This window comes from Schistocerca cancellata, chromosome 2 (assembly GCF_023864275.1).
Source record: "Schistocerca cancellata isolate TAMUIC-IGC-003103 chromosome 2, iqSchCanc2.1, whole genome shotgun sequence".
Taxonomy (NCBI): domain Eukaryota; kingdom Metazoa; phylum Arthropoda; class Insecta; order Orthoptera; family Acrididae; genus Schistocerca; species Schistocerca cancellata.
Window position 1 is genome coordinate 15,244,497 of NC_064627.1, and position 22,452 is coordinate 15,266,948.

General features: G+C 39.3%; 1 protein-coding gene across 1 annotated transcript in view; it reads right to left on the reverse strand.

Annotated features, from left to right (window-relative positions):
- The window catches only part of LOC126163202 (dynein axonemal heavy chain 3), a 1,221,238-nt gene that overhangs the window by 555,445 nt on the left and 643,341 nt on the right, over window positions 1-22,452 (reverse strand). The window contains exons 35-37 of the mRNA XM_049920156.1: window positions 15,436-15,662; window positions 10,174-10,351; window positions 666-902 (exon numbers count right to left, since the gene is read on the reverse strand). Of these exons, the coding sequence (XP_049776113.1) occupies window positions 666-902; window positions 10,174-10,351; window positions 15,436-15,662 (642 nt within the window). The remainder of the gene's footprint in view (window positions 1-665; window positions 903-10,173; window positions 10,352-15,435; window positions 15,663-22,452) is intronic.

Here is a 22,452-nt window from a genome sequence, read left to right on the forward strand (position 1 = left end):
TTATGCAGCTGCATAATACATACTGAAAATTCTTACGCTTGTCTTCTGTCTTTCCCAAACAATTTTCAAGGCTTGTGATGATAGATTGCTAGACTGCCCCTTTCTGTGCAGACAGTCACCAGATCCGTGTATGTCCTTCACACCATAAACAAGTAGCAAAGGGAAAATAGCACTGACACCACAATTCAACCGAACTGAAGGAAATTGTGCCAACTGGAAAATGCCGGACTACAATACTAAATGAAATACTGTGCTGTATCAGGCACTTCTGAGATGGACTGAGGAAAGACGAGACAGGTGTAGCCTCAGCCCACACTCTCTGCTAGTGTGAAGTTTGGCATGCCATAGTCAGCCCTGGAATGAAGTGTAGTTACTTCTGTCACGTAACCAAAGATTTCCTTCTCATATTGTTCTTATGTCTCACATAATGAATTTTTAACATGAATATTAAGACAGGGATGTGAAGACCAGTAATGTAAAGTTGTTCCATATTTATAACCATTTGCATTTCTATCAATATTACGTTAATTCTTCACTGGACTTACTTTCTTACAAACATCATTATACAAATCATGAAAACAAAATTACAATCTGAGAATGCACAGCACATGCATAGCCAATAAATAGAAAATGAAATATCTGTACTCTAGGAAGTGTAAAAATACCTGAAACAATACAAAATCAGCCATGCTGGCAGCAAGCCGACCCACACTTCGTCTTCCGGAACCTCCGACACCAACAAGGAGTAGGTGACCACTGTCCTGCTGCAAGACTCGACTCACTCTTGATATGTGCTCAATGGCAAACTTAAACAGTACCAATGGCATTGGAGTCTGTGACATAATGTTGTACTGTTCCAGATAGTACACCATCTTCTTAGTAAGAAGTTGAAGGTCTTTCACCTACAAATAACACTTACACTAAGGTTTTAATTTTTACAAGTTACAGCTAAACAAATAAAAATTGACAAATTACTCACATTACATCAATTTAAATACAATGGTTAAACAATTAATTACTCCTCCAATTCCTGCTGTTATGTTGTCATACACCCTCCAAATACACAAGTAAATGGTGAAAATACACAGGGAAAGTTATTTAGTTGTTGTGGTCTTCAGTCCTGAGACTGGTTTGATGCAGCTCTCCATGCTACTCTATCCTGTGCAAGCTTCTTCATCTCCCAGTACCTACTGCAACCTACATCCTTCTGAATCTGCTTGGTGTATTCATCTCTTGGTCTCCCTCTACGATTTTTACCCTCCATGCTGCCCTCCAATACTAAATTGGTGATCGCTTGATGCCTCAGAACATGTCCTACCAACCGATCCCTTCTTCTAGTCAAGTTGCGCCACAAACTTCTCTTCTCCACAATCCTATTCAATACTTCCTCATTAGTTATGTGGTCTACCCATCTAATCTTCAGCATTCTTCTGTAGCACCACATTTCGAAAGCTTCTATTCTCTTCTTGTCCAAACTATTTATCATCCATGTTTCACTTCCATACTTTGCTACACTCCATACAAATACTTTCAGAAATGACTTCCTGACACTTAAATCTATACTCAATGTTAACAAACTTCTGTTCTTCAGAAACACTTTCCTTGCTATTGCCAGTCTACATTTTATATCCTCTCTACTTCGACCATCATCAGTTATTTTGCTCCCCAAATAGCAAAACTCCTTTACTACTTTAAGTGTCTCATTTCCTAATCTAATTCCCTCAGCATCACCCGATTTAATTCGACTACATTCCATTATCCTCGATTTGCTTTTGTTGATGTTCATCTTATATCCTCCTTTCAAGACACTATCCATTCCATTCAACTGCTCTTCCAAGTCCTTTGCTGTCTCTGACAGAATTACAATGTCATCGGCAAACCTCAAAGTTTTTATTTCTTCTCCATAGATTTTAATACCTACTCCGAATTTTTCTTTTGTTTGCTTTACTGCTTGCTCAATATACAGATTGAATAACATTGGGGAGAGGCTACAACCCTGTCTTACTCCCTTCCCAACCACTGCTTCCTTTCATGTCCCTCGACTCTTATAACTGCCATCTGGTTTCTGTACAAATTGGAAACAGCCTTTCGTTCCCTGTATTTTACCCCTGCCACCTTTAGAATTTGAAAGAAATTATTCCAGTCAACATTGTCAAAAGCTGCTCCAAGTCTACAAATGCTAGAAACGTAGGTTTGCCTTTTCTTAATCTAGCTTCTAAGATAAGTCGTAAGGTCAGTATTGCCACACGTGTTCCAGTGTTTCTACGGAATCCAAACTGATCTTCCCCGGGGTCGGCTTCTACTAGTTTTTCCATTCGTCTTGTACAGAATTCGTGTTAGTATCTTGCAGCTGTGGCTTATTAAACTGATTGTTCGGTAATTTTCACATCTGTCAACACCTGCTTTCTTTGGGATTGGAATTATTATATTCTTCTTGAAGTCTGAGGGTATTTTGCCTGTTTCATACATCTTGCTCACCAGATGGTAGAGTTTTGACAGGACTGGCTCTCCCAAGGCCATCAGTAGTTCCAATGGAATGTTGTCTACTCCGGGGGCCTTGTTTTGACTCAGGTCTTTCAGTGCTCTGTCAAACTCTTCATGCAGTATCATATCTCCCATTTCATCTTCATCTACATCCTCTCCCATTCCATAATATTGTCCTCAAGTACATTGCCCTTGTATAGACCCTCTATATACTCATTCCACCTTTCTGCTTTCCCTTCTTTGCTTAGAACTGGGTTGCCATCTGAGTTCTTGATGTTCATACAAGTGGTTCTCTTATCTCCAAAGGTCTTTTTAATTTTCCTGTAGGCAGTATCTATCTTACCCCTAGTGAGATAAGCCTCTACATCCTTACATTTGTCCTCTAGCCATGCCTGCTTAGCCATTTTGCACTTCCTGTCGATCTCATTTTTGAGACGTTTGTATTCCCTTTTGCCTGCTTCATTTACTGCATTGTTATATTTTCTCCTTTCATCAATTAAATTCAATATTTCCTCTGTTACCCACGGATTTCTACTAGCCCTCGTCTTTTTACCTCCTTGATCCTCTGCTGCCTTCACTACTTCATCCCTCAAAGCTACCCATTCTGCTTCTACTGTATTTCTTTTCCCCATTCCTGTCAATTGTTCCCTTATGCTCTCCCTGAAACTCTGTACAACCTCTGGTTCTTTCAGTTTATCCAGGTCTCATCTCCTTAAATTCCCCATTTTTTGCAGTTTCTTCAGTTTTAATACAGGTCATAACCAATAGATTGGGGTCAGAGTCCACATCTGCCCCTGGAAATGTCTTACAATTTAAAACCTGGTTCCTAAATCTCTGTCTTACCATTATATAATCTGTCTGATACCTTTTAGTATCTCCAGGGTTCTTCCATGTATACAACCTTCTATCATGATTCTTAAACCAATTGTTAGCTATGATGAAGTTGTGCTCTGTGCAAAATTCTACCAGGCGGATTCCTCTTTCATTTCTTAGCCCCAATCCATATTCACCTACTACGTTTCCTTCTCTCCCTTTTACTACACTCGAATTCCAGTCACCCATGACTATTAAATTTTCGTCTCCCTTCACTATCTGAATAATTTCTTTTATTTCATCATACATTTCTTCAATTTCTTCATCATCTGCAGAGCTAGTTGGCATATAAACTTGTACTACTGTAGTAGGTGTGGGCTTCTTATCTATTTGGCCACAATAATGCGTTCACTATGCTGTTTGTAGTAGCTTACCCGCACTCCTATTTTTTTAATTCATTATTAAACCTACTCCTGCATTACCCCTATTTGATTTTGTATTTATAAATCTCTATTCACCTGACCAAAAGTCTTGTTCCTCCTGCCACCGAACTTCACTAATTCCCACTATATCTAACTAATAACCTATCCATTTCCCTTTTTAAATTTTCTAACCTACCTGCCCGGTTAAGGGATCTGACATTCCACGCTCCGATCCGTAGAACGCCAGTTTTCTTTCTCCTGATAACATCATCCTCTTGAGTAGTCCCCGCCCGGAGATCCAAATGGGGGACTATTTTACCTCCGAATATTTTACCCAAGAGGACGCCATCATCATTTAATCATACAGTAAAGCTGCATGCCCTCGGGAAAAATTACGGCTTTAGTTTCCCCTTGCTTTCAGCCGTTCGCAGTACCAGCACAGCAAGGCCGTTTTGGTTATTGTTAGAAGGCCAGATCAGTCAATCATCCAGACTGTTGCCCCTGCAACTACTGAAAAGGCTGCTGCCCCTCTTCAGGAACCACACGTTTGTCTGGCCTCTCAACAGATACCCCTCCGTTGTGGTTGTACCTACTGTATGGCTATCTGTATCGCTGAGGCACGCAAGCCTCCCCACCTAAAAAAAAATTTCACTAAGGGAACATAAAAGCTTCACATCTTTCTAAATTCATCTTAAATAGAGGTCCCAGGACCAGACAAATGTTTGCACAATCCTGGTTAGACAAATATACTCTGGCAGCCTATTCTACTGACCATGGGCCTATATTAATGGAATGAGATGAAGAAAAAAACCACAATTTTTGCCTAAATTGGAATAATATTTATTTGATGCAATGTATTTGTCACATGTTTAGGAAAAGAGAACAGCATGGAAATTAATGTGTGATGAATTTCAGATACCAAACAATTCAAGTTTCATGGGCACTAACTGATGCAGAGCAAATGAATATGTGAGATTAACCTTCTAGACCTCGAAATGGCGTAATTTCCCCTTCTACTCAATGACACTTCCTTCCTCATAATTCTCTTAAAGTATAACATTTATTTGACCCCTTTCATTCATTTTTGCCCCCTTGCTTCTACCGACTTTCCTACCCCACTGTTCTGCTCTAATATTCCTCTCCCAATTTCCTCTAAGTTTTCATTCTTTTCCATATTCTCTATTATTGTTCTAATCTGATTATTTCCCCTCATCCTTTTAAGATTTAGGGAGTCTTTTGCTCACGGCTCACAATCTGCAACAGATTTCTTTTCTTTTACGTGTGGAAAATTTTATTAGACTGATGTGTTTGCAAACAGTTCCACTTCTAGTACCTTGTATTCTTCTATTACTCCATGATGTACCTAGGCAAGTTCAAGTTTGTGAAAATATTTTTGATGGACCATTTACAATTTTCATCTGAACTATTTAGTTCCCCTACCCATATTTCCAAACAATGGAAAGTCCAGGATAGAATAACAACAAAAACATTATAAAAAGGATAGATTGCTACTCACACAGATGAGATAATGACTCAGGAGAGAGGCACTTTTCTCTCTCTCTCTGTGGCCAAACTCAGATAAAAACAAATTGAAAGTCGATGATCATGGGTCACAGGATGGTTGGTGGTTATGGCTGAAAAGAAGGGGGAACAGCAGGTGTAACTGAATCATAGATACGAATGTGCAGTGCCTGTTTAAAAGAACACACACCACACAGAATCTGCAGTTGCAAAACATTATGTAAATTAAAGGAGGATCACTGCTGTCAGCTGCAGTGGGACATTATGAGGAATCAGTGGCAGTGAGTGAAAATGTGTTCTGGGTCAGGTTACAAACCCAATATCTTCTGCTTACTAGGAAGGTGGAGTAAACACTGCACGATCCAGGGGTAGCATTATCGCAACTGCATGGACTATCTCAGCATGCCTCACGGCCGATTCACACTCCCATATAATAACAGCTGCACATTCTGCGTGGTGTCTGTTCTTTCAGACAGGCACCACACTTTCACATGATTGATAAGCCTATCTGGGCAATGGATCTCCTTTCTTCGAGTGCAAATGCACACACATGTCTGGCCTCCTGTGGGAATCTCTGAGTAGCGAACAGGAGTGTAGTGGACCGGGACTGGGGATAGGTGTCACTCTGTGGGAGTGTGAATTGGCCATGAGGTGTGCCAAGATAGTCCCTGGAGTTGTGACAATGCTGTGTCCCAGATGGCGCAGTGGTTATCGCAACTGCCTTGTAAGAAGGCGATACCAGGTTTGAATCCTGATCCAGTACATATAATGTAAGTGAATCACCTGAGGTTAGAATGTGTATGCAGGAATAAAGGAAGAGAGAGAGGTAGACAGGGACAGTTGGTGAGGTCAAGGTTCAACAAGTTGGTGTGGTACAGGAACATACAGAAAATAGCATGCAAAAACATGCAAGAGTGAGGAAGGAAGTATGGTCAATTTCAAGGTCTAGGAATAATTATATCGGCAGGAAGAATGTGGGACAAGAGGTGCTGCACCAAGCATTTGAATAGTTACGTAGGCGTGTGGCATAGATGAGACCATTGCCACAGTGTGTCTCATAAGTCTAAGTGTCTGTGGTTTGGAATGTGACAGATAAAACAATGGAAAGAAGAGAGAGAAAAGGACAAACAATGAGTAAAGTAATGTATTAGAGAACAGCAGTGGGTTGTGTGATGGAAGAAATCCCATTAGGCAGAATCAAACAATGAAAAGTCCAGGATGGAATAAGAACAATATTATGAAAAGAATTGATTCTTACTACCCACATAGAGGAGATATCAAACTGCAGACAGGCCACAGATTGTCGAACGAAGGGTAGCGGTTTCAGGGCAGAGGGAAAAAAGTGCCAAGGCAAGCACCAAGGGAGAAAAACCTCTACGGTAGTTAGGTCAGGTAATAAGAGCAGTAGCGGAAATTTGCTGACTGCGATAGGTCATGCAAGGATGGGTTTAGTTAGCAGTGGGTACCATGCAAGAGGATACCATGTCAAGCCATATGTTCGTCATAAGAGATCAGTCTGTGACAGTGCTACAGAATGGTGTGCTGCAGTTCAGATTGTTAGAGCTCCCTGCCATGCTGTGTCAGTGGTGACCTGTCATGGGGGGTGGCCCAGGTTGCCCATCAGCCGCCTGTGGGCAGTGGGAGCTGTCTTCTCTGCTTACCGTTGCATCTTCATTCGGTGGCACTTACAACGCCATCGTAGTGGCTTCTCAGTTTGCGCCTTGTCTCCAGCAGAGCCGTCACTGGTGAAAGCCAGGCAGCCGTGCCAGTTTTCCACATGTGACCCATCACAGTCAGCACAAGCTAGCGCCTCTTCTAGTCGTCTGTCACAGGCACGGGTGTCGTGTGCGCCGGTGCACTTTACGCACCACGGTGAGTTGCGGCAGTATTTTGCCACATGCCCTTCACCATGGCACCTGAAGCTCTGTGGCTTATGGTCCATGCCTGGGGGGAGAGCTTCAGTGGTCACAGGAAAGCCTAAGAGCTTCCTTATCCCGAAAATTTCACTGTCGTCGATCACAGTTCCCACTACAATGATGTACAGCAGTGGCCTCTTCTTATTTGTCTGGTTATGCAGCTTAGTAGTTGCACCCCAGAATTCGGCACGTGACAGACCCTCTTGGACTGTCTTTTCATGACAGATCCAAGGCCTCTGATCTGGGCCATCTACATCTACATGGATACTCTGCAAATCACATTTAAGTGCCTGGCAGAGGTTTCATTGATCCACCTTCACAATTCTCTATTATTCCAATCTCGTATAGTGTGCGGAAAGAATGAACACCTACATCTTTCCGCACGAGCTCTGATTTCCCTTATTTTATCATGGTGATCATTCCACCCTATGTAGGTCAGTTTCAACAAAATATTTTTGCATTCGGAAAAAAAAGTTGGTGATTGAAATTTCGTGAGAAGATTCCGTAGCAATGAAAACCCCTTTTTTTTAATGATTTCCAGCCCAAATCCTGTATCATTTCTGTGATGCTCTCTCACATATTTTGCGATAATACAAAACATGCTGCCTTTATTTGAACTTTTTTGATGTACTCCGGCAGTGCTATCTGGTAATGATCCCACAATGCACAGCAGTATTCTGAAAGAGGACGGACAAGCGTAGTGTAGGCAGTCTCCTTAGTAGGTCTGTTACATTTTCTAAGTGTCTTGCCAATAAAATGCCGCCTTTGGTTAGCCTTCCCCACAACATTTTCTGTGTGTTCTTTCCGATTTAAGTTGTTCGTAATTGTAATACCTAGGTATTTAGTTGAATTTACGGTTTTTAGATTAGACTGATTTATCGTGTAACCGAAGTTTAATGAGTTCCTTTTAGCACTCATGTGCATGACCTCACACATTTCATTATTTAGGGTCAACTGCCACTTTTTGCACCATTCAGGTATTTTTTCTAAATCGTTTCGCAGTTTTTTTTTAATTTTCTGATGACTTTATTAGTCGATAAACGACAGCGTCATCTGCAAACAACGGAAGACGGTTGCTGAGATTCTCCCCCAAATGATTTATATAGATAAGGAAAAGCAAAGGGCCTATAACACTATCTTGGGGAATGCCTGAAATCACTGCTGTTTTACTTGATGACTTTCTGTCAATTACTACGAACTGTGACCTCTATGACAGGAAATCGCAAATCCAGTCAATAACTGAGACGATATTCCATGAGCACGCAATTTCACTATGAGCTGCTTGTGTGGTACAGTGTCAAAAGCCTTCTGGAAATCCAGGAATACAGAATCGATCTGAAATCCCTTGTCAATAGCTCTCAGCACTTCATGTGAATAAAGAGCTAGTTGTGTTTCACAGGAACGATGTTTTCTAAACCCGTGTTGACTGTATGTCAATAGACCATTTCCTTCGAGGTAATTCTTATGTTCGAACACAATATATGTTCTAAAATCCTGCTGCATATTGACATTAATGATATAGGCCTGTAATTTAGTGGATTAATCCTCAATTCTCGTGCTGATTCGGCACGGTTGTCTTCTCCACAGTAGGTGGGTCAACAATGTGGATGGCCACAGTGCTCTTCAGTGTGTGTCTGTCAGCTACGCTTGCTGCCTGCAGCTGGACAATGGCGTCTTAGCCAAGGGACTCTGCTACTACTTCTTCCCTTCAGCAACTGGTTATGACATCATATATCTCTGTCCACAACCCTGTGCTGCACTGAACGTACAGAGGAGGAACAGTTACACGATGCTCTTCACGCTTCTGTTCCGCATTCCTGCAGGGTTGCGGTGTCGAAGGCTTCTTCTCTGTGTCTGCCTTCTTCTTCTGCCCGCTTCTGCCCATTCTGTGACGCAAAGACATGACAATTTTGCTGTGTTGTAGTAACGATGGACGACAATTTGCTTAGCGACACATCACAGTCCAAGTACAGCTTCACAGTTCTTCTTCTGGCCAAGCACAGGTAGTGCACTTCACCAGTGATGCGTGTGCCTCCACTGCTTGAGTGCAACTGCTTACCCTATCCCATCAGGGCCTGGGGCACCTGTGAAAGAAGGCTTGTTATACACTAATTCTCTGGCAAACACTGCACAGCTTTTTATGTCGGTATGACTACCAACAAGCTGTCCGACAGGATGAAAGGCCACCAGCAAACTGTTGCCAAGTACAAAGTTGACCGCCAGGTGGTACAACGTGCAGCAGTGGCCACTTCACAACTTGGGTGGTCTAGATTTTTCTTTCCACCACCAGCCATGAACTATGCACATAGGAGTTATCCTTCCAAAACAACCTTTACTCCCATAATTGTCCTGGTCTCAATCACTCTGTAAACCTACTATCTTCGCATCTTCCACCCAAAAGTTTCTCCTTCCTCTGACCCATCACCTCCCTCCCAATTCATGTGCCCATGTCATCTTCAGCATGTGCCACTGCTCACCAGCCCGTATAATCGTGCATCACACACCTAGTCCTTACAACTGTCTCATATTCCTAGCCAGCAAAGCGACAGCCTCTCTCTAAGCCATTTGCCAAATACTCCCAACCCCTCTCCCTGCCTTCCACCACCCACTACCAACTCCATCTGACACTGCCTGCACCACAAACAACCCATCAACTGAAATACCGCAATGGCATTGTTAGTGCAGCCAGCACCAGACAGGTTCATAGGTGTGTGTGTGTGTGTGTGTGGGGGGTGGGGGGGGGGGGGTGGATGCATGCACACTTTATCTCATAAAAAGTTGACTCTGAAAAGTAGCATGTTTTCGTTGTTTTGTGTGCCTATCAGCAACTCAACATTTCTGCTTTTTGATGAGTGGTTTCTTTTCATCCAAAATCTCATATTTTTCATGTTTATCTGTTGTCTGGTGTTCACTAAAAACCAAATTTTATTTTTATATTTGTGTTTTGGTTCTTTCATACTAGAAAAAACATTAAAAAGTTTTGAATAACATTATACTCATCCACGAAGTAAATATACCTCATCATAAATTTTTGGGTCTGCGTCAGGTTCCATGTAATTACCAAAAAAGAGATTCCGCAAATGTTCATCTGTCAGATCAGTCTCTCCTTCTGGAATTAGAGATGCACAGACTTGGTGCATGTGCTGTCGGAAGTTATTGTACAATGAATTCCTGACAATTCCAAACAGCTTTTTCCTGTAAATAAAACAATTATTAATAATATTAGTTGCCTTGAATATGAAACCAGAAATCACATTCCACACAAAAAATAGTTTTCTTAAATTCATCAGGACATATGTCTTACCAAGTTATAAATAATGGTTTATTCTGTAACTTATTGTGTATGCACTATCATTCTCAATCTGCACTAATTTCATTGTTAACTTTGCCACAATTTATCATAAATGTATAAATTATGAAGGAAAAAAAATATTACTTGGCACTACAAGTACTATGAACAAGTGAGAGAAGGTAAGATATTTGAATTAATACAAATTAAAGTCTATCTTAATTCCTCCTAGTCTCAATGTCATGCTAATATACAAAACAACAATGACGGAAAAACAATTTTTTTTCAGTAGGGTACACCAACTTATATTTGGCATACAGGGAGTGAATTGATTTGCCAGAGTCATGAGATATAATCAGCTGCAATGGTATCAGTGTGTATATTACCATCAACAACAACACTCACATAGAACACGGCAAATGTAATACTACCCCATTCAAAAGCATCCTTTTCATCGATACTCCATGGAGGGCAAGAGGTTGTTAGTTCAAAATGACAACCCAACTTTTGTCACTGTATAAGATTAGGACTCACAGGTGAACAAAATAGTCTTACTCTGGTCTGCAGCACTGTCTCAGCATGCATACTGCAAATGCTCCCAAAGATGAAGAGCTGTTTGATTAACTTACAGTGCATAAAAGCAGCTAGTATCAAATGTCATAGACCTTGGCAATGTCTTCTGACTGTTGAACATGTGATAGTATGTTATTGCCCCAGCTTATGATTGATGATGATGATGTTTGGTTTGTGGGGCGCTCAACTGCGTGGTTATCAGCGCCCGTACAATTACCCAATCTTTGCTCAGTCCAATTTCGCCACTTTCCTGGATGATGATGAAAGGATGAGGACAACACAAACACCCAGTCATCTCGAGGCAGGTGAAAATCCCTGACCCCGCCGGGAATCGAACCCGGGACCCCGTGCTCGGGAAGCGAGAACGCTACCGCGAGACCACGAGCGGCGGACCCCCAGCTTATGAGCAGAGTGACAATCAGTTAGGGATCTGATGACTTTTGATTAAGGCTTATTGGACTGGCTATCCCAATGTCTTCTCCCACTCACTACAACAACTACCACCTGTATTACAACTCATCTGCTTTCCTAGCTGGCTGTTCTTCTACATTCTTCAGTCTCTCTATTTATATACCAACCCATTTCCTTAATATTTTTTATTTAATTTCTTTTTTCTTCTTTTAGTAACAATCAAAACGAAATAAATGGGGTTTTAAAAATGTCAGAAGGAAGGTTACAATATTTATGCTTAATAAAACAGGTAAGTAAAATTTACTAAAGCAAAAAATTGATTTTATTTTTGAATTCAGCACAAATGACACTGTCTTGTTGATTAACTGAACAATGTCCAAGTTCTACCAGTCATGTGCCTTTAAGTGGGTGAGGGCAGTCACCATAGACATTACATGTGGAAAGATCATTTCCAGTTGAACTGCACCAAAAATATGCGAACAATTTGGAGATGTTGATATAATATGAACTAGAAAATTTTCTGTCAAATAGTAGGGCAACAGAGGGTGATTAACTGGTTTATTTGTGAAGGGTGCAAGTAATTACACACAAAATCAGTGGGTACATCAGTATCTTCAATGTAAGTTAGTAGCACCTGTTGTCAGGCTGTATTATCATTTTGACAATTATTAAGGCTACCGTGAACTGTTACAGTGTAAAAGTTTAGTTTGGAAAAGCCATATAGCAATCTCAAACTTCAATGTGAAAGTGGAGTTAAATGTAACTGCTAAAATGTGGTTGGTTACAGGTATTGTTAGAAAGTGTGTTACTTATGAACTCAACAAACAAAGTAAATTGTATGAATTGTTAACCACTCAAAGCGCTCACCTAAAATTCAAGAACTTTAAGATTTGTACAGAAAGAGATATGTTTTTATTTTCAAAACAGGACTGGGTTTCATACAAAGCATGTATGAATCCAATACCTGTGTATAATTTCCACACAGAAAATTAAGTAAAAAAAAAGTGAGATTGGACTGAGCAAATGTCTGGAATTTGTACAGGCACTGATAACCATGCAGTTGAGCGCCCTACAAACCAAACATCATCATCATCAATAGCACATGTACGCTAGACAAAGAAATAGTAAGCTCAACTTAAATTTACTGAGGGGAATGAATTGTCTGGTTAAATATGTCAAATGGTAAGATGTATGGGACAGGTTTGTATCTAAGTCCTTTACAACAATATGAGCCATGAGTGAAGGCACAGAGGCAGAATGAGGATGGATGAGGATATGGTGTACATCAGGTGGGTGGAAGAAAACCACTGCAGGAGGACTGTGAACGATAGTGCAGAGCATATTCCAGAATTCGAGTCAAGAACAGCTGCCAACATGAGTAACTTAGAAGTAGATATCCTTGGAGAAGTGAAGTGACTTACGTCACTTAATAGAGGGTTCAGAGTATGCCAATGCAATAGCTCCATATTTTACAATCATATACAACCAATCATTTGGTGAAAGATCCATGCCAAAGACTGGAAAGTTGCACAGTTTACACCAATATACCAGAAAGGTACTAAATTATGGGCCAATATCATTACTGTTTATAGATTTCCAAAAGGATTTTGACACTGTACCTCACAAGTGGCTTGCAGTCAAACTGCGTGCTTACGGTATATCTTCTCAGTTACATGGTTGGCTTCTGATCTGCTGTCAGAGAGGTAACAGTTTGTAGTAACTGACTGAAAGTCATTGAGTAAAACAGAAGTGATTTCTGGCATTCCCCAAGGTAGTGTTATAGGCCCTTTGCTGTTTCTTATCCATGTAAATGATTTGCGAGACAATCTGAGCAGCTGTCTCGGGTTGTTTGCAGATCATGATATCGTTTAACACCCAGTAAAGTCATCAGAAGATCAAAACAAATTGCAAAATGATTTAGAAAAGATATCTGTATGGAGTGAAAATTGGCAATTGACCCTAAATAATGAAAAGTGTGGTTCATCCACATGAGTGCCAAAAGAATCCGTTAAACTTCGGTTACATGATAAATTAGTCAAATCTTAGGGCTGTAAATTCAACTAAATACTTAGGAATTGCAATTAAGAACAACTTAAATTAGAAGGAACACATAGAGAATGTTGTGGGGAAGGCTAACCAAAGACTGCATTTTATTGGCAGGACACTTAGAAGATGCAACAGATCTACTAAAGAGCCTGCTTGCACTTTCCTTATCCATTCTCTTTTCGAGCACTGCTGCACAGTCCGGGATCCTTACCAGATATGATTAACGGAGTACAGCGAGAAAGTTTGAAGAAGAACAGCACATTTTGTATTATTGAAAAATAGGGGAGAAAGTGTCACTGACATGATAATTTGGGATGGACATCATTAAAAAAAAAAAAGGCATTTTTCGTTGTGGCAGAATCTTCTCACAAAATTTCATTCAGCAACTTTCTCCCCCGAATGCACAAACATTTTGTTGATGCTTACCTACAAAGGGAGAAACAATCAGCAAAATAAAATAAGGGAATCAAAGCTCGCATGGAAAGATATAGGTGGGAAACACTAGTGTGCCTGTTTGGGTATGAGTGAAGTTGTGAATGAGAGACTTTGAAAAGACAGTTGGCTCAGAAGTTAATGAAGTATCTGTGGTGTTATGCATTCCTTCACATTCCTTGGTTGGTTAAATGTTGAATGGATATCTTACATTAATCAGTGCCAGAAATGGAAGAAATGATGGGTGAGGGAGAACTGCGCAACTGACAAGAGGGCTGAGAGCCAGACATTCTGTCCAATACATACTGTTCTATCCACTAAGCACATTCTGCCTTCACACACACACACACACACACACACACACACACACACACACACACACCAGGAGAGAGCACTGTGTGATTGTAAGAGTGAAATTATTAATATATTCTGAAAAGATTAATTAATGAGTAAGAAACTGCAATAAATGCATATCACAATGTCAAACTGTTTTTCAATATTTTGTCTTCTTAATTGATTTTGGATAATATAATGTAAAAGTCCTAGCTTGACTCTTTAACACTTGAGCAGGTGTGCCATTTTTTGTAACAAGAGCGAGCGCACAGTGCACTTTGTACACATGTGTTCGTATGTTACCAAGTGAAACAAAGTATGAACAAAAATTACACTTTAATGTTATTTTAATTAAAGAATGATACAATAAGCTAATATTATATGATCTAAATCACTGTTTCCTGAAACAATAGTAAATCTTTCATCGTATAACTCTGTTGCCATACACAAGTGTTACTCCACACTATTGACCCACTTGAAGCAGTAAACAGCACAGTTGCATTCAGATCCCTGACAATTGCTTATTTCATTACTAATTATCTTGCAGATAACTGCCTTATTTTGGGACTGTGGTGCTACCTCAGAATCTGGATCGTTTCCTTGCAATGATCATAGGTTTTTTTTCTCACCTAGCTCGCTATTTATTCTGTATCACTGCTGCTCACTTGGACAACAGAACTTATTACTGTGTCAGCTGAACCAATAACGAAGGAATAGTTATGAGCTCACAATTGTAAAACAACAATGGGATAGTACAAACCAATGTTATTTGTGAGTGCTGCACTTTATACACAGGCGCGCCTGCGTGAGGGTTAAAATCCAATACTAAATGTTCTACAACATGTTTTCCTTGCCATAATCACAATGATGGTAAATTTAATAGTTTTAAAGTCCATTTCACTTAGATAAAAGATTTTTGCTGATTCCATGAGTCTCTAATGGAACAGTTCTTTAACTTTACCACCTCTTTTAAGTCATACATGCCCCATAACTAGGTTTGCTCACTCTGAGTTTTCACCACCACTTTATCCATCCATTTATGAATTTTCTTTCATCCTGAGAACTGCTTTTACATGAAACATTATTAAGTTGGCTGTAAACAGTACTAGAGTCAGTCACTACTGAGGAAAGGGCACAATAGTGATTCAGGGTCATTGCACAGTGATTGGAGGGATTGTTGTTACATTCATCTCACCTGTCGTCTGTGTCCACCAGACGATCGTAGAAGACTCGATATGTTTCGTGTATCCATAAACGCATGAGCTTATCAGATTCTGACATGTTACTGCTTGGAACTAAAAGGACACCTCTTATTACTCGTGAAAAATCTCGCAAATTAAATGTGTAGTGAGATTTTGTAGGAGTCGGAAGAAAATTCGTTGTTGCTTCATGGTAAACTTCAATTGTAGCATCCACAAGACTCTGTAATAAAAAGTTTGAAATAAGACATATAAAAACACTACCACATGAACTATACTCGTCAAGAAACTACAATAACCATATCATACATCTACAAATTCTTTGACTTCAGATACTTCATTAACTAAACAAATGTCTGACAAGAAAGATGAATAAGGAAGGATCAGCAAAAGAAAATAAGTAAATTTGATCTGGAAATACAAAATCATTTTTCAGTTTTTTATACTACAACATATAATACATACTCTGCACAGAAAGTGAAGTGCAAAGCAGAGGATACCACATGTTAGGGCTCCTTCTGCATGCACTGTCAATAGTAGACTCTTGCCTCCTCCAGCCCTATGTCAGCAATGCATAGGGGCCTTAAGAAACCTCTACATTTTTCACTTAAGAATAGTTCCTGAAAATTTATGAATGGGCTTTCACAATTGGTGTCTACCTTCACGAATCTGGCTATTCAGGATTTTTGGCATTTCTGTGAGTTAAACAAACCTGTTATCATTTGTGCCACTCTTCTCTGTATACATTCAATATTCTCTGTTGCACCTACTTAATATGTGTCCCACACATACAAGCAATATTCTAGGATGGGTTGCAAGAGTGATTTGAAAAGCAATACCCTTGGTAGACTGACTGCATTTCCCTTGGGTCCTACCAATGAAATGAAATCTGTTACCAGCTTAATCTAAGAGTTGGGTTTCATGTGACTGATGTTTAGGGAATCTGTATTTGTTGGCATTCTACTTGAGGTACCTCATTACCGTTGAGCTCAAAATACGTTCTAAGATTCTGTGATATGTATGGTCACAGATATTGGATGGAATTTTTGTGGATCACTTCTGATACCCTTTGTGTACATACATTAAGTGTGACCTGTAATTTCCTCCAACCAGTAACCATTATTTTTTGTTACAGGGACCTATGGTAGATGCTGGTAAAAGGAGAGTTAACTCAACCATGAATTCAAGAATGTAGGAAAAGAAGACTGCTTCTTAATGTAAAGAAGACAAGCCAAGCTGAAGACTGGCAAAATTGAAAGACACTGACGTATAGCTTTTGGCCACAACCTTCATCAATAAAGACACGAACACATGAACACACGAACACACACACACACACACACACACACACACACACACACACACACACACACACACACACACACACACACACATTTTTGACGGCACCAGAAGCGGTGCGAAACTGGATTGCATTCAAAATTCACACCTCCCTCTCATTAGTTGACTTACTTGATGCATCTAGCTGATCCTCTTCTCGTGATAATCAGCTAGCTCGATCTTCCAAAACTTAAAAGACTCTAGTTTTGAAATAATTGGTTACTCGCCGAATACTTTCAGTTCAATCACAATATATTTTCAACTATCACGAAAAACAAGTTTGCCATTTCTCGTATTAACATTTAAACTTGTGCAAGTCAACTTAGTCATCAAATATTAGAATTCCTTAAACACAGTTCAGTGTCCAAATCATTTTTGAACATGACTTACATCTTGCTTCATTCAGAGTTAAGACATGAAGTAAGTAAATTCTCGAAGCACTACATAATTCCCCCCCCCCCCCCCCCCCCCCTCAGATCAAACATGCGGTATTTTATACATAACCATTATGTACATTAATATCATACCTAGTAACAATCCACATTTCAAAAGTAATCATTTAATACACAAATTTATATACAAAATTTCCTTTTCTTTTTTTTTCTCATGCACCCTTGTACTCTATAGAGCAGGCTTCCAATTGTTGTCTTTCCGCTAATTCTTTACTCTACTTTGCTTTTAGAACATAAGCCTCTATTTCTGATTTCATTCCGCATTACTCTTACTTATGAATGGTGAGGACTCTCTCCTCAGCTCCAATAATAAATTCCAAGTGTCATGGACACTCAAATATTTCATCCTTTATTCTAATTTTATGTACTATTTTTTCCTTTGTACTAACTAGATCATTATTTATCGTGACTGCAATCTGGAGGGACTCAGAGAAAAATGAACGTGTTCTTTCCGATATTCATACAACCTAATAATGCTAGTGTTATATAGAATCCAAACTTACCAGAGTAATTCCTACGAAATGTGTAACTTCTGTCACGATACTGTCCTTTTCCCCTCGGATCAGAATCTTTACCTTACGTATAGGTTGACCCTGTAAGTGCACTTCCACCTTCCGTTTCAATAGGTATGCCACTCTTAATTCCTATTCTCCTATGGTACAGGTCAATCACCTTCTTGGTGCCCCTGTCTGCACAGTATAGGTCAGCCTTCCTTAGGTCTGCCTACCTGCCTTTTATATTCAATAAATGCTGGGTGCACACCCATTATACTTTACAAATAGGCCTCTTGGTTCCTTGCCCAAGTATACTTCTTTATGTAACCTATAATTAAATATTCTCTGGTAAAATTAAAAATCTACTTCACACTTTACACTTGCTTCTTAATACTTCATTTCATACCCTAGAGTCTTCCTTTACTCAACAACTCCTAACCATGCCAATATACTCTATTCAATAGATTTTACTCAAGCTATAAGAGTCCCACTATCATCCTGCAATTCAAATTCATCAGAATATTTGTTAGATTGACCTCTCTGGCTTATGTTCTCTTTCCTTATCAAGCCTCTTTTTTATGCATACTCAATGTGGAATCATTCTAGTTTTTATATACTTATGCAATTATCGTATTCTTCCACACTTATGCACATGTGTGATATGAAATCCTCCTTGTCCAAAACAGGCAATGTAGAACCACTAAGTAAATGACAATGTGTGCATATCTCCCTAAAGTGATGTGTAAGATCATTGTTTGTGTAATTGTATTTTGTGTGTATGTTTGTGTGTGTGTGTGTGTGTGTGTAAGTGTCTGTGTAGCCTGATTCTTTGGCCTAAGTTGTAGGTTATTGGAAACCACGGAAAATGAGAAAGACTTCCGTGATAGAAGTACCTGAATATGGAAAGAGGGAAAAATAGATTGCTAAGATCGAAGAAGTGAAAGAAGATAGCCCCAAAAACAGGAAACCCTTTCCACTACCCATTCTCTAGGAACCCTGCCTCGCCAGTACTTGAGTGAGAAGCCAGAGGACGTATGGTGTTAATCATCTCCTACAGAACGGACATTCTCACCTTCACCCTTGAGGTCCCCGAAGAAAAATCTTAGCACCTATGGAATGGCAAATGGTGAAGAATCAGTCACACTTATTTGTGGGTAAGATCGATTGGAAGGTGTGGTGTGTGTTCTGTGTTATCCATGTTTGAACTTACACTACCCATCCCTTCAAAAACTACTATAAACCCTCCCCTTTACATCACATCTCATAAAAGATATAAAATATTCTATAAAAATAAACAGTTATACACTACGATCAAATAGTTGTTTAGTTATTCACTTTACACTATATTTTATACCTACATAAAATACTCTGTTCAGTTTATGTCGTCTTGATATCACTCTGTTTGAATAGTACCATTATATTATTTTTCCATTAATACTATATTCTATTCATTTGATTTCATGTCTAGGGATCACTGTTTATCTGTGATTCCCTTAAGTCTATTATTTTTCTGTCATATCTGGTTTTCTATACACTAAAATTATAGAATAGTTTAAGAATTCATTGATAGATAACAAGATAACAGAATAGTTTAAGATTTGAAGGGAAAAATAAAACAGACGAAACACTGAAAACAACTCGGGGTCCGATGATCGTCACTCTGCCCGTTAACTCAGAATGTTAATGTCCCTGGGGAACAGATGATTCCGCTCGGATCCCATGGATCTGATATTAACCTTACCTGAGCAAGTTCGACCAGTACTTCTCGTTAAATTTTGTGTGAAAGTCTCCCCACAGCAAAACAATCACCACTTTACTAAGTAACACAACATTAGATAAAGTTATTCTATTTTCTACTCTATCTATCTATATCTATATCCGAATCCCGCTCCAGCTACTGCCGGGTCTGGGTGCTGACGAGTCCTCTCCATTTGGCTCGGTCCTCCCACCACTTTTCTTCCTCCACTTGCTGCCAGGTCACACCTCTGCTTTCAACAGATATTCTCACTCCCATTTTCCACCGTGTTCTTGGGCGCCCTCTAGGTCTTTTCCCATCCATCTTTAGTTCTTCCATAATTTTGGGGAGTCTCTGCCCATGCATCCTCTTAACATGCCCATACCATCTTAATCTCTTTCTTTCAATTTCTTCTCTCATACTTTTTTGTTTGAGGTCCTTTCTAATCTCTACATTCCTTACTCTGTTCATTCTTTTTTTCCCTTAACTGCTCTGAGAAATTTCATTTCCCCTGCTTGCAGTCTGCTCCAGTCCCTTTCTGTCATTGTCCATGTTTCTCCATCTTAGGTGACAATAGGGATGTAATAATTCTTATACATAAGGAGTTTTGCTCTTTCTGAAACTTCATTGTTCCAAATCAGATGTTTTATTGTTTGGTAGAAATTGCCTCCCTTCTGTAACCTCCTATTAATTTCGTTAGTTATTCTTCCATCCCTAGATATTTCACTCCCTAAATAAGTGAAACGTTCTACCACTTTGAGGGGTTCCCCATTCAAGGTAATATTTCCGTTGATTCCTTTCTCCCTTCCAAATACCATTACTTCACTCTTATCTTTATTTATTTTTAATCCATACCTTTTCATTATTTCCTTCCACGCATCAAGCTGTAACTGTACATCTACCTCTTTATCACCCCATATTACCATATCATCTGCAAAAATCATCTTTTTGTTTTTTTCTTTTACTATATCTATAACTGCCCTATTCATTCCCTCCATCACAACATTAAAAAGCGCAGGAGATTTTCTACTCTATCCTTCATAAATCTGAATTCTTCCAACAAGTCGTCCATAACCTTAGTAGAATCATTACGTTCGGAAAAAGCAAACGTCGAAATGTTTCCAGAGATTATACTGTCAGTAACTTCTCGATCTTTAATTAGTTCAAATGGTTCTGCCAAACTACTTACATTTATAATGTCAAAGTTAGCCATTTTTTCTTTAAAACTTCGTCCTATATTATCTCCTCACAAACTAACAACATGTGTAGTAACACCTGGGATTTTCGATTGAATAATCGACATTCCTTCCTTAGGTCAATCTGTGCTCTCTTTCAAAGTATTCATTTCCTGTCTTACAGAATTAAATTTAACTTTACAAACATTTTCACAAGATTTTAATTTTTCATTAAGATCGAGTTCTTCATTATTACATTTGTCTTCAATATCAAATTCTAGGTTCTTTGCCAAATCCTGAAATTGCTCATTCTGTCTCTGGTCAAAGAAAGTAAACAGTTGATTTACGTGAGTATTCAAAGAAATAGTTTTTAGAGTCTCAAATTCAGTCTTTATTAAAGATATATTTGTTGCTTGACTGTTCAAGGTTTCACTCTGGTTACTTAAAACTTCACTCTAAGCATCTAATTTAATTTTTAAATGGGTATTCACTGAATCTAACTTAAGACTTTGAGCATTTAAAACTGTACTCTGTGCTTCTATATTTTTACTTAAAGTAGTAATTTGGGCATTTTGAGCTTTGATTAAATTCACTACTTCAGATCAGTCTGGCCTTTTCCTACTAACTCTAATAGCTGTGGTTGGTTCCGAAGTTTCTCCTAGTTGCTGTTCTTGATCCATAACATTACATGTTTTAGACCTTGTGAGTATTAAAAAAAATCTACTCTACTTATAATGACTACAATAATACAGTCTCAACAGTCCCTTCAACTTTATATTCACTTATTATATTTTGCTCACCCGGCATTGAGCTCTAGCTGCGTTAATGAGTGGATGTGTATTCAGCACCGGTGAACAACACTGGCACCAGTGCTGTCGAACCCCGGTTTCGGCGTCGGCGAACAGATGTGGAGTCAGCACTGGTGGGGTGAGCAGCACTGGTGCTGGCACAGTCGGATGTAAGGCTGGTTACTGCTATGGCGTCAGTTGCGATGTGTGTGAGAGCTATGTACTCTCCACACCGAATCTTCTTACTCAAAGTATTATCATCGTAACTCTTCTTAGTTTAAACTGTTGAGGTCTCCTCTCCATTCCTTTGACGTTATTACTTTCTTAAGTCTTTTATTGTGTTGCATTCGCAACTTTCTTCCATGTGGTTTCTTGGACTCAATCCAATTACTGAAAACAGTTCTCTTATCCTGTTTTGCCTGGTTGCTATGGCAACTCAAATACCTTCTTCCCCTTTGTTTAAGTCCTGTCACTTAGGTTGCCACATTCTAATGTTTTGATGACATGAGAAGCAGTGTGAAACTGGATTGCATTCCAAATTCATACCTTCCTCTCATCAGCTGATTTACTTGATGCATCTCACCGAGCCTTTCCTCTGGATAATCAGCTAGCTCAATCTTCCAAAACTTCTTCTCCAAAGACCCTTGCTAGTGACAGGAATTTTAAAGACTCTACTTTTGAAATAATAGGTTACTCGCCAAATACTTTCAGTTCAACCACAATATATTTTCAACTATCACAAAAAACAACGTTGCCATTTCTCATATAAACATTTAAACTTGTGCCATTCAACTTAATCATCAAACATTAGAATTCATTAAACACAGTTCAGTGACCAAATCATTTTTGAATATTACTCAGACACTCCTTTTCCTTTTAATACAGCTTCCAAGGCGCGACCGGCAAACACTTATCAGTGCCGCTCATGACGCAGCTCCTATGTTCCCACGATAAATGTCAATCCTGCGGTGTGTTGCGCAGTAAATAGGCTCTAACTCACACTTATCTTTAAAATATCATGTGTTTGAGGT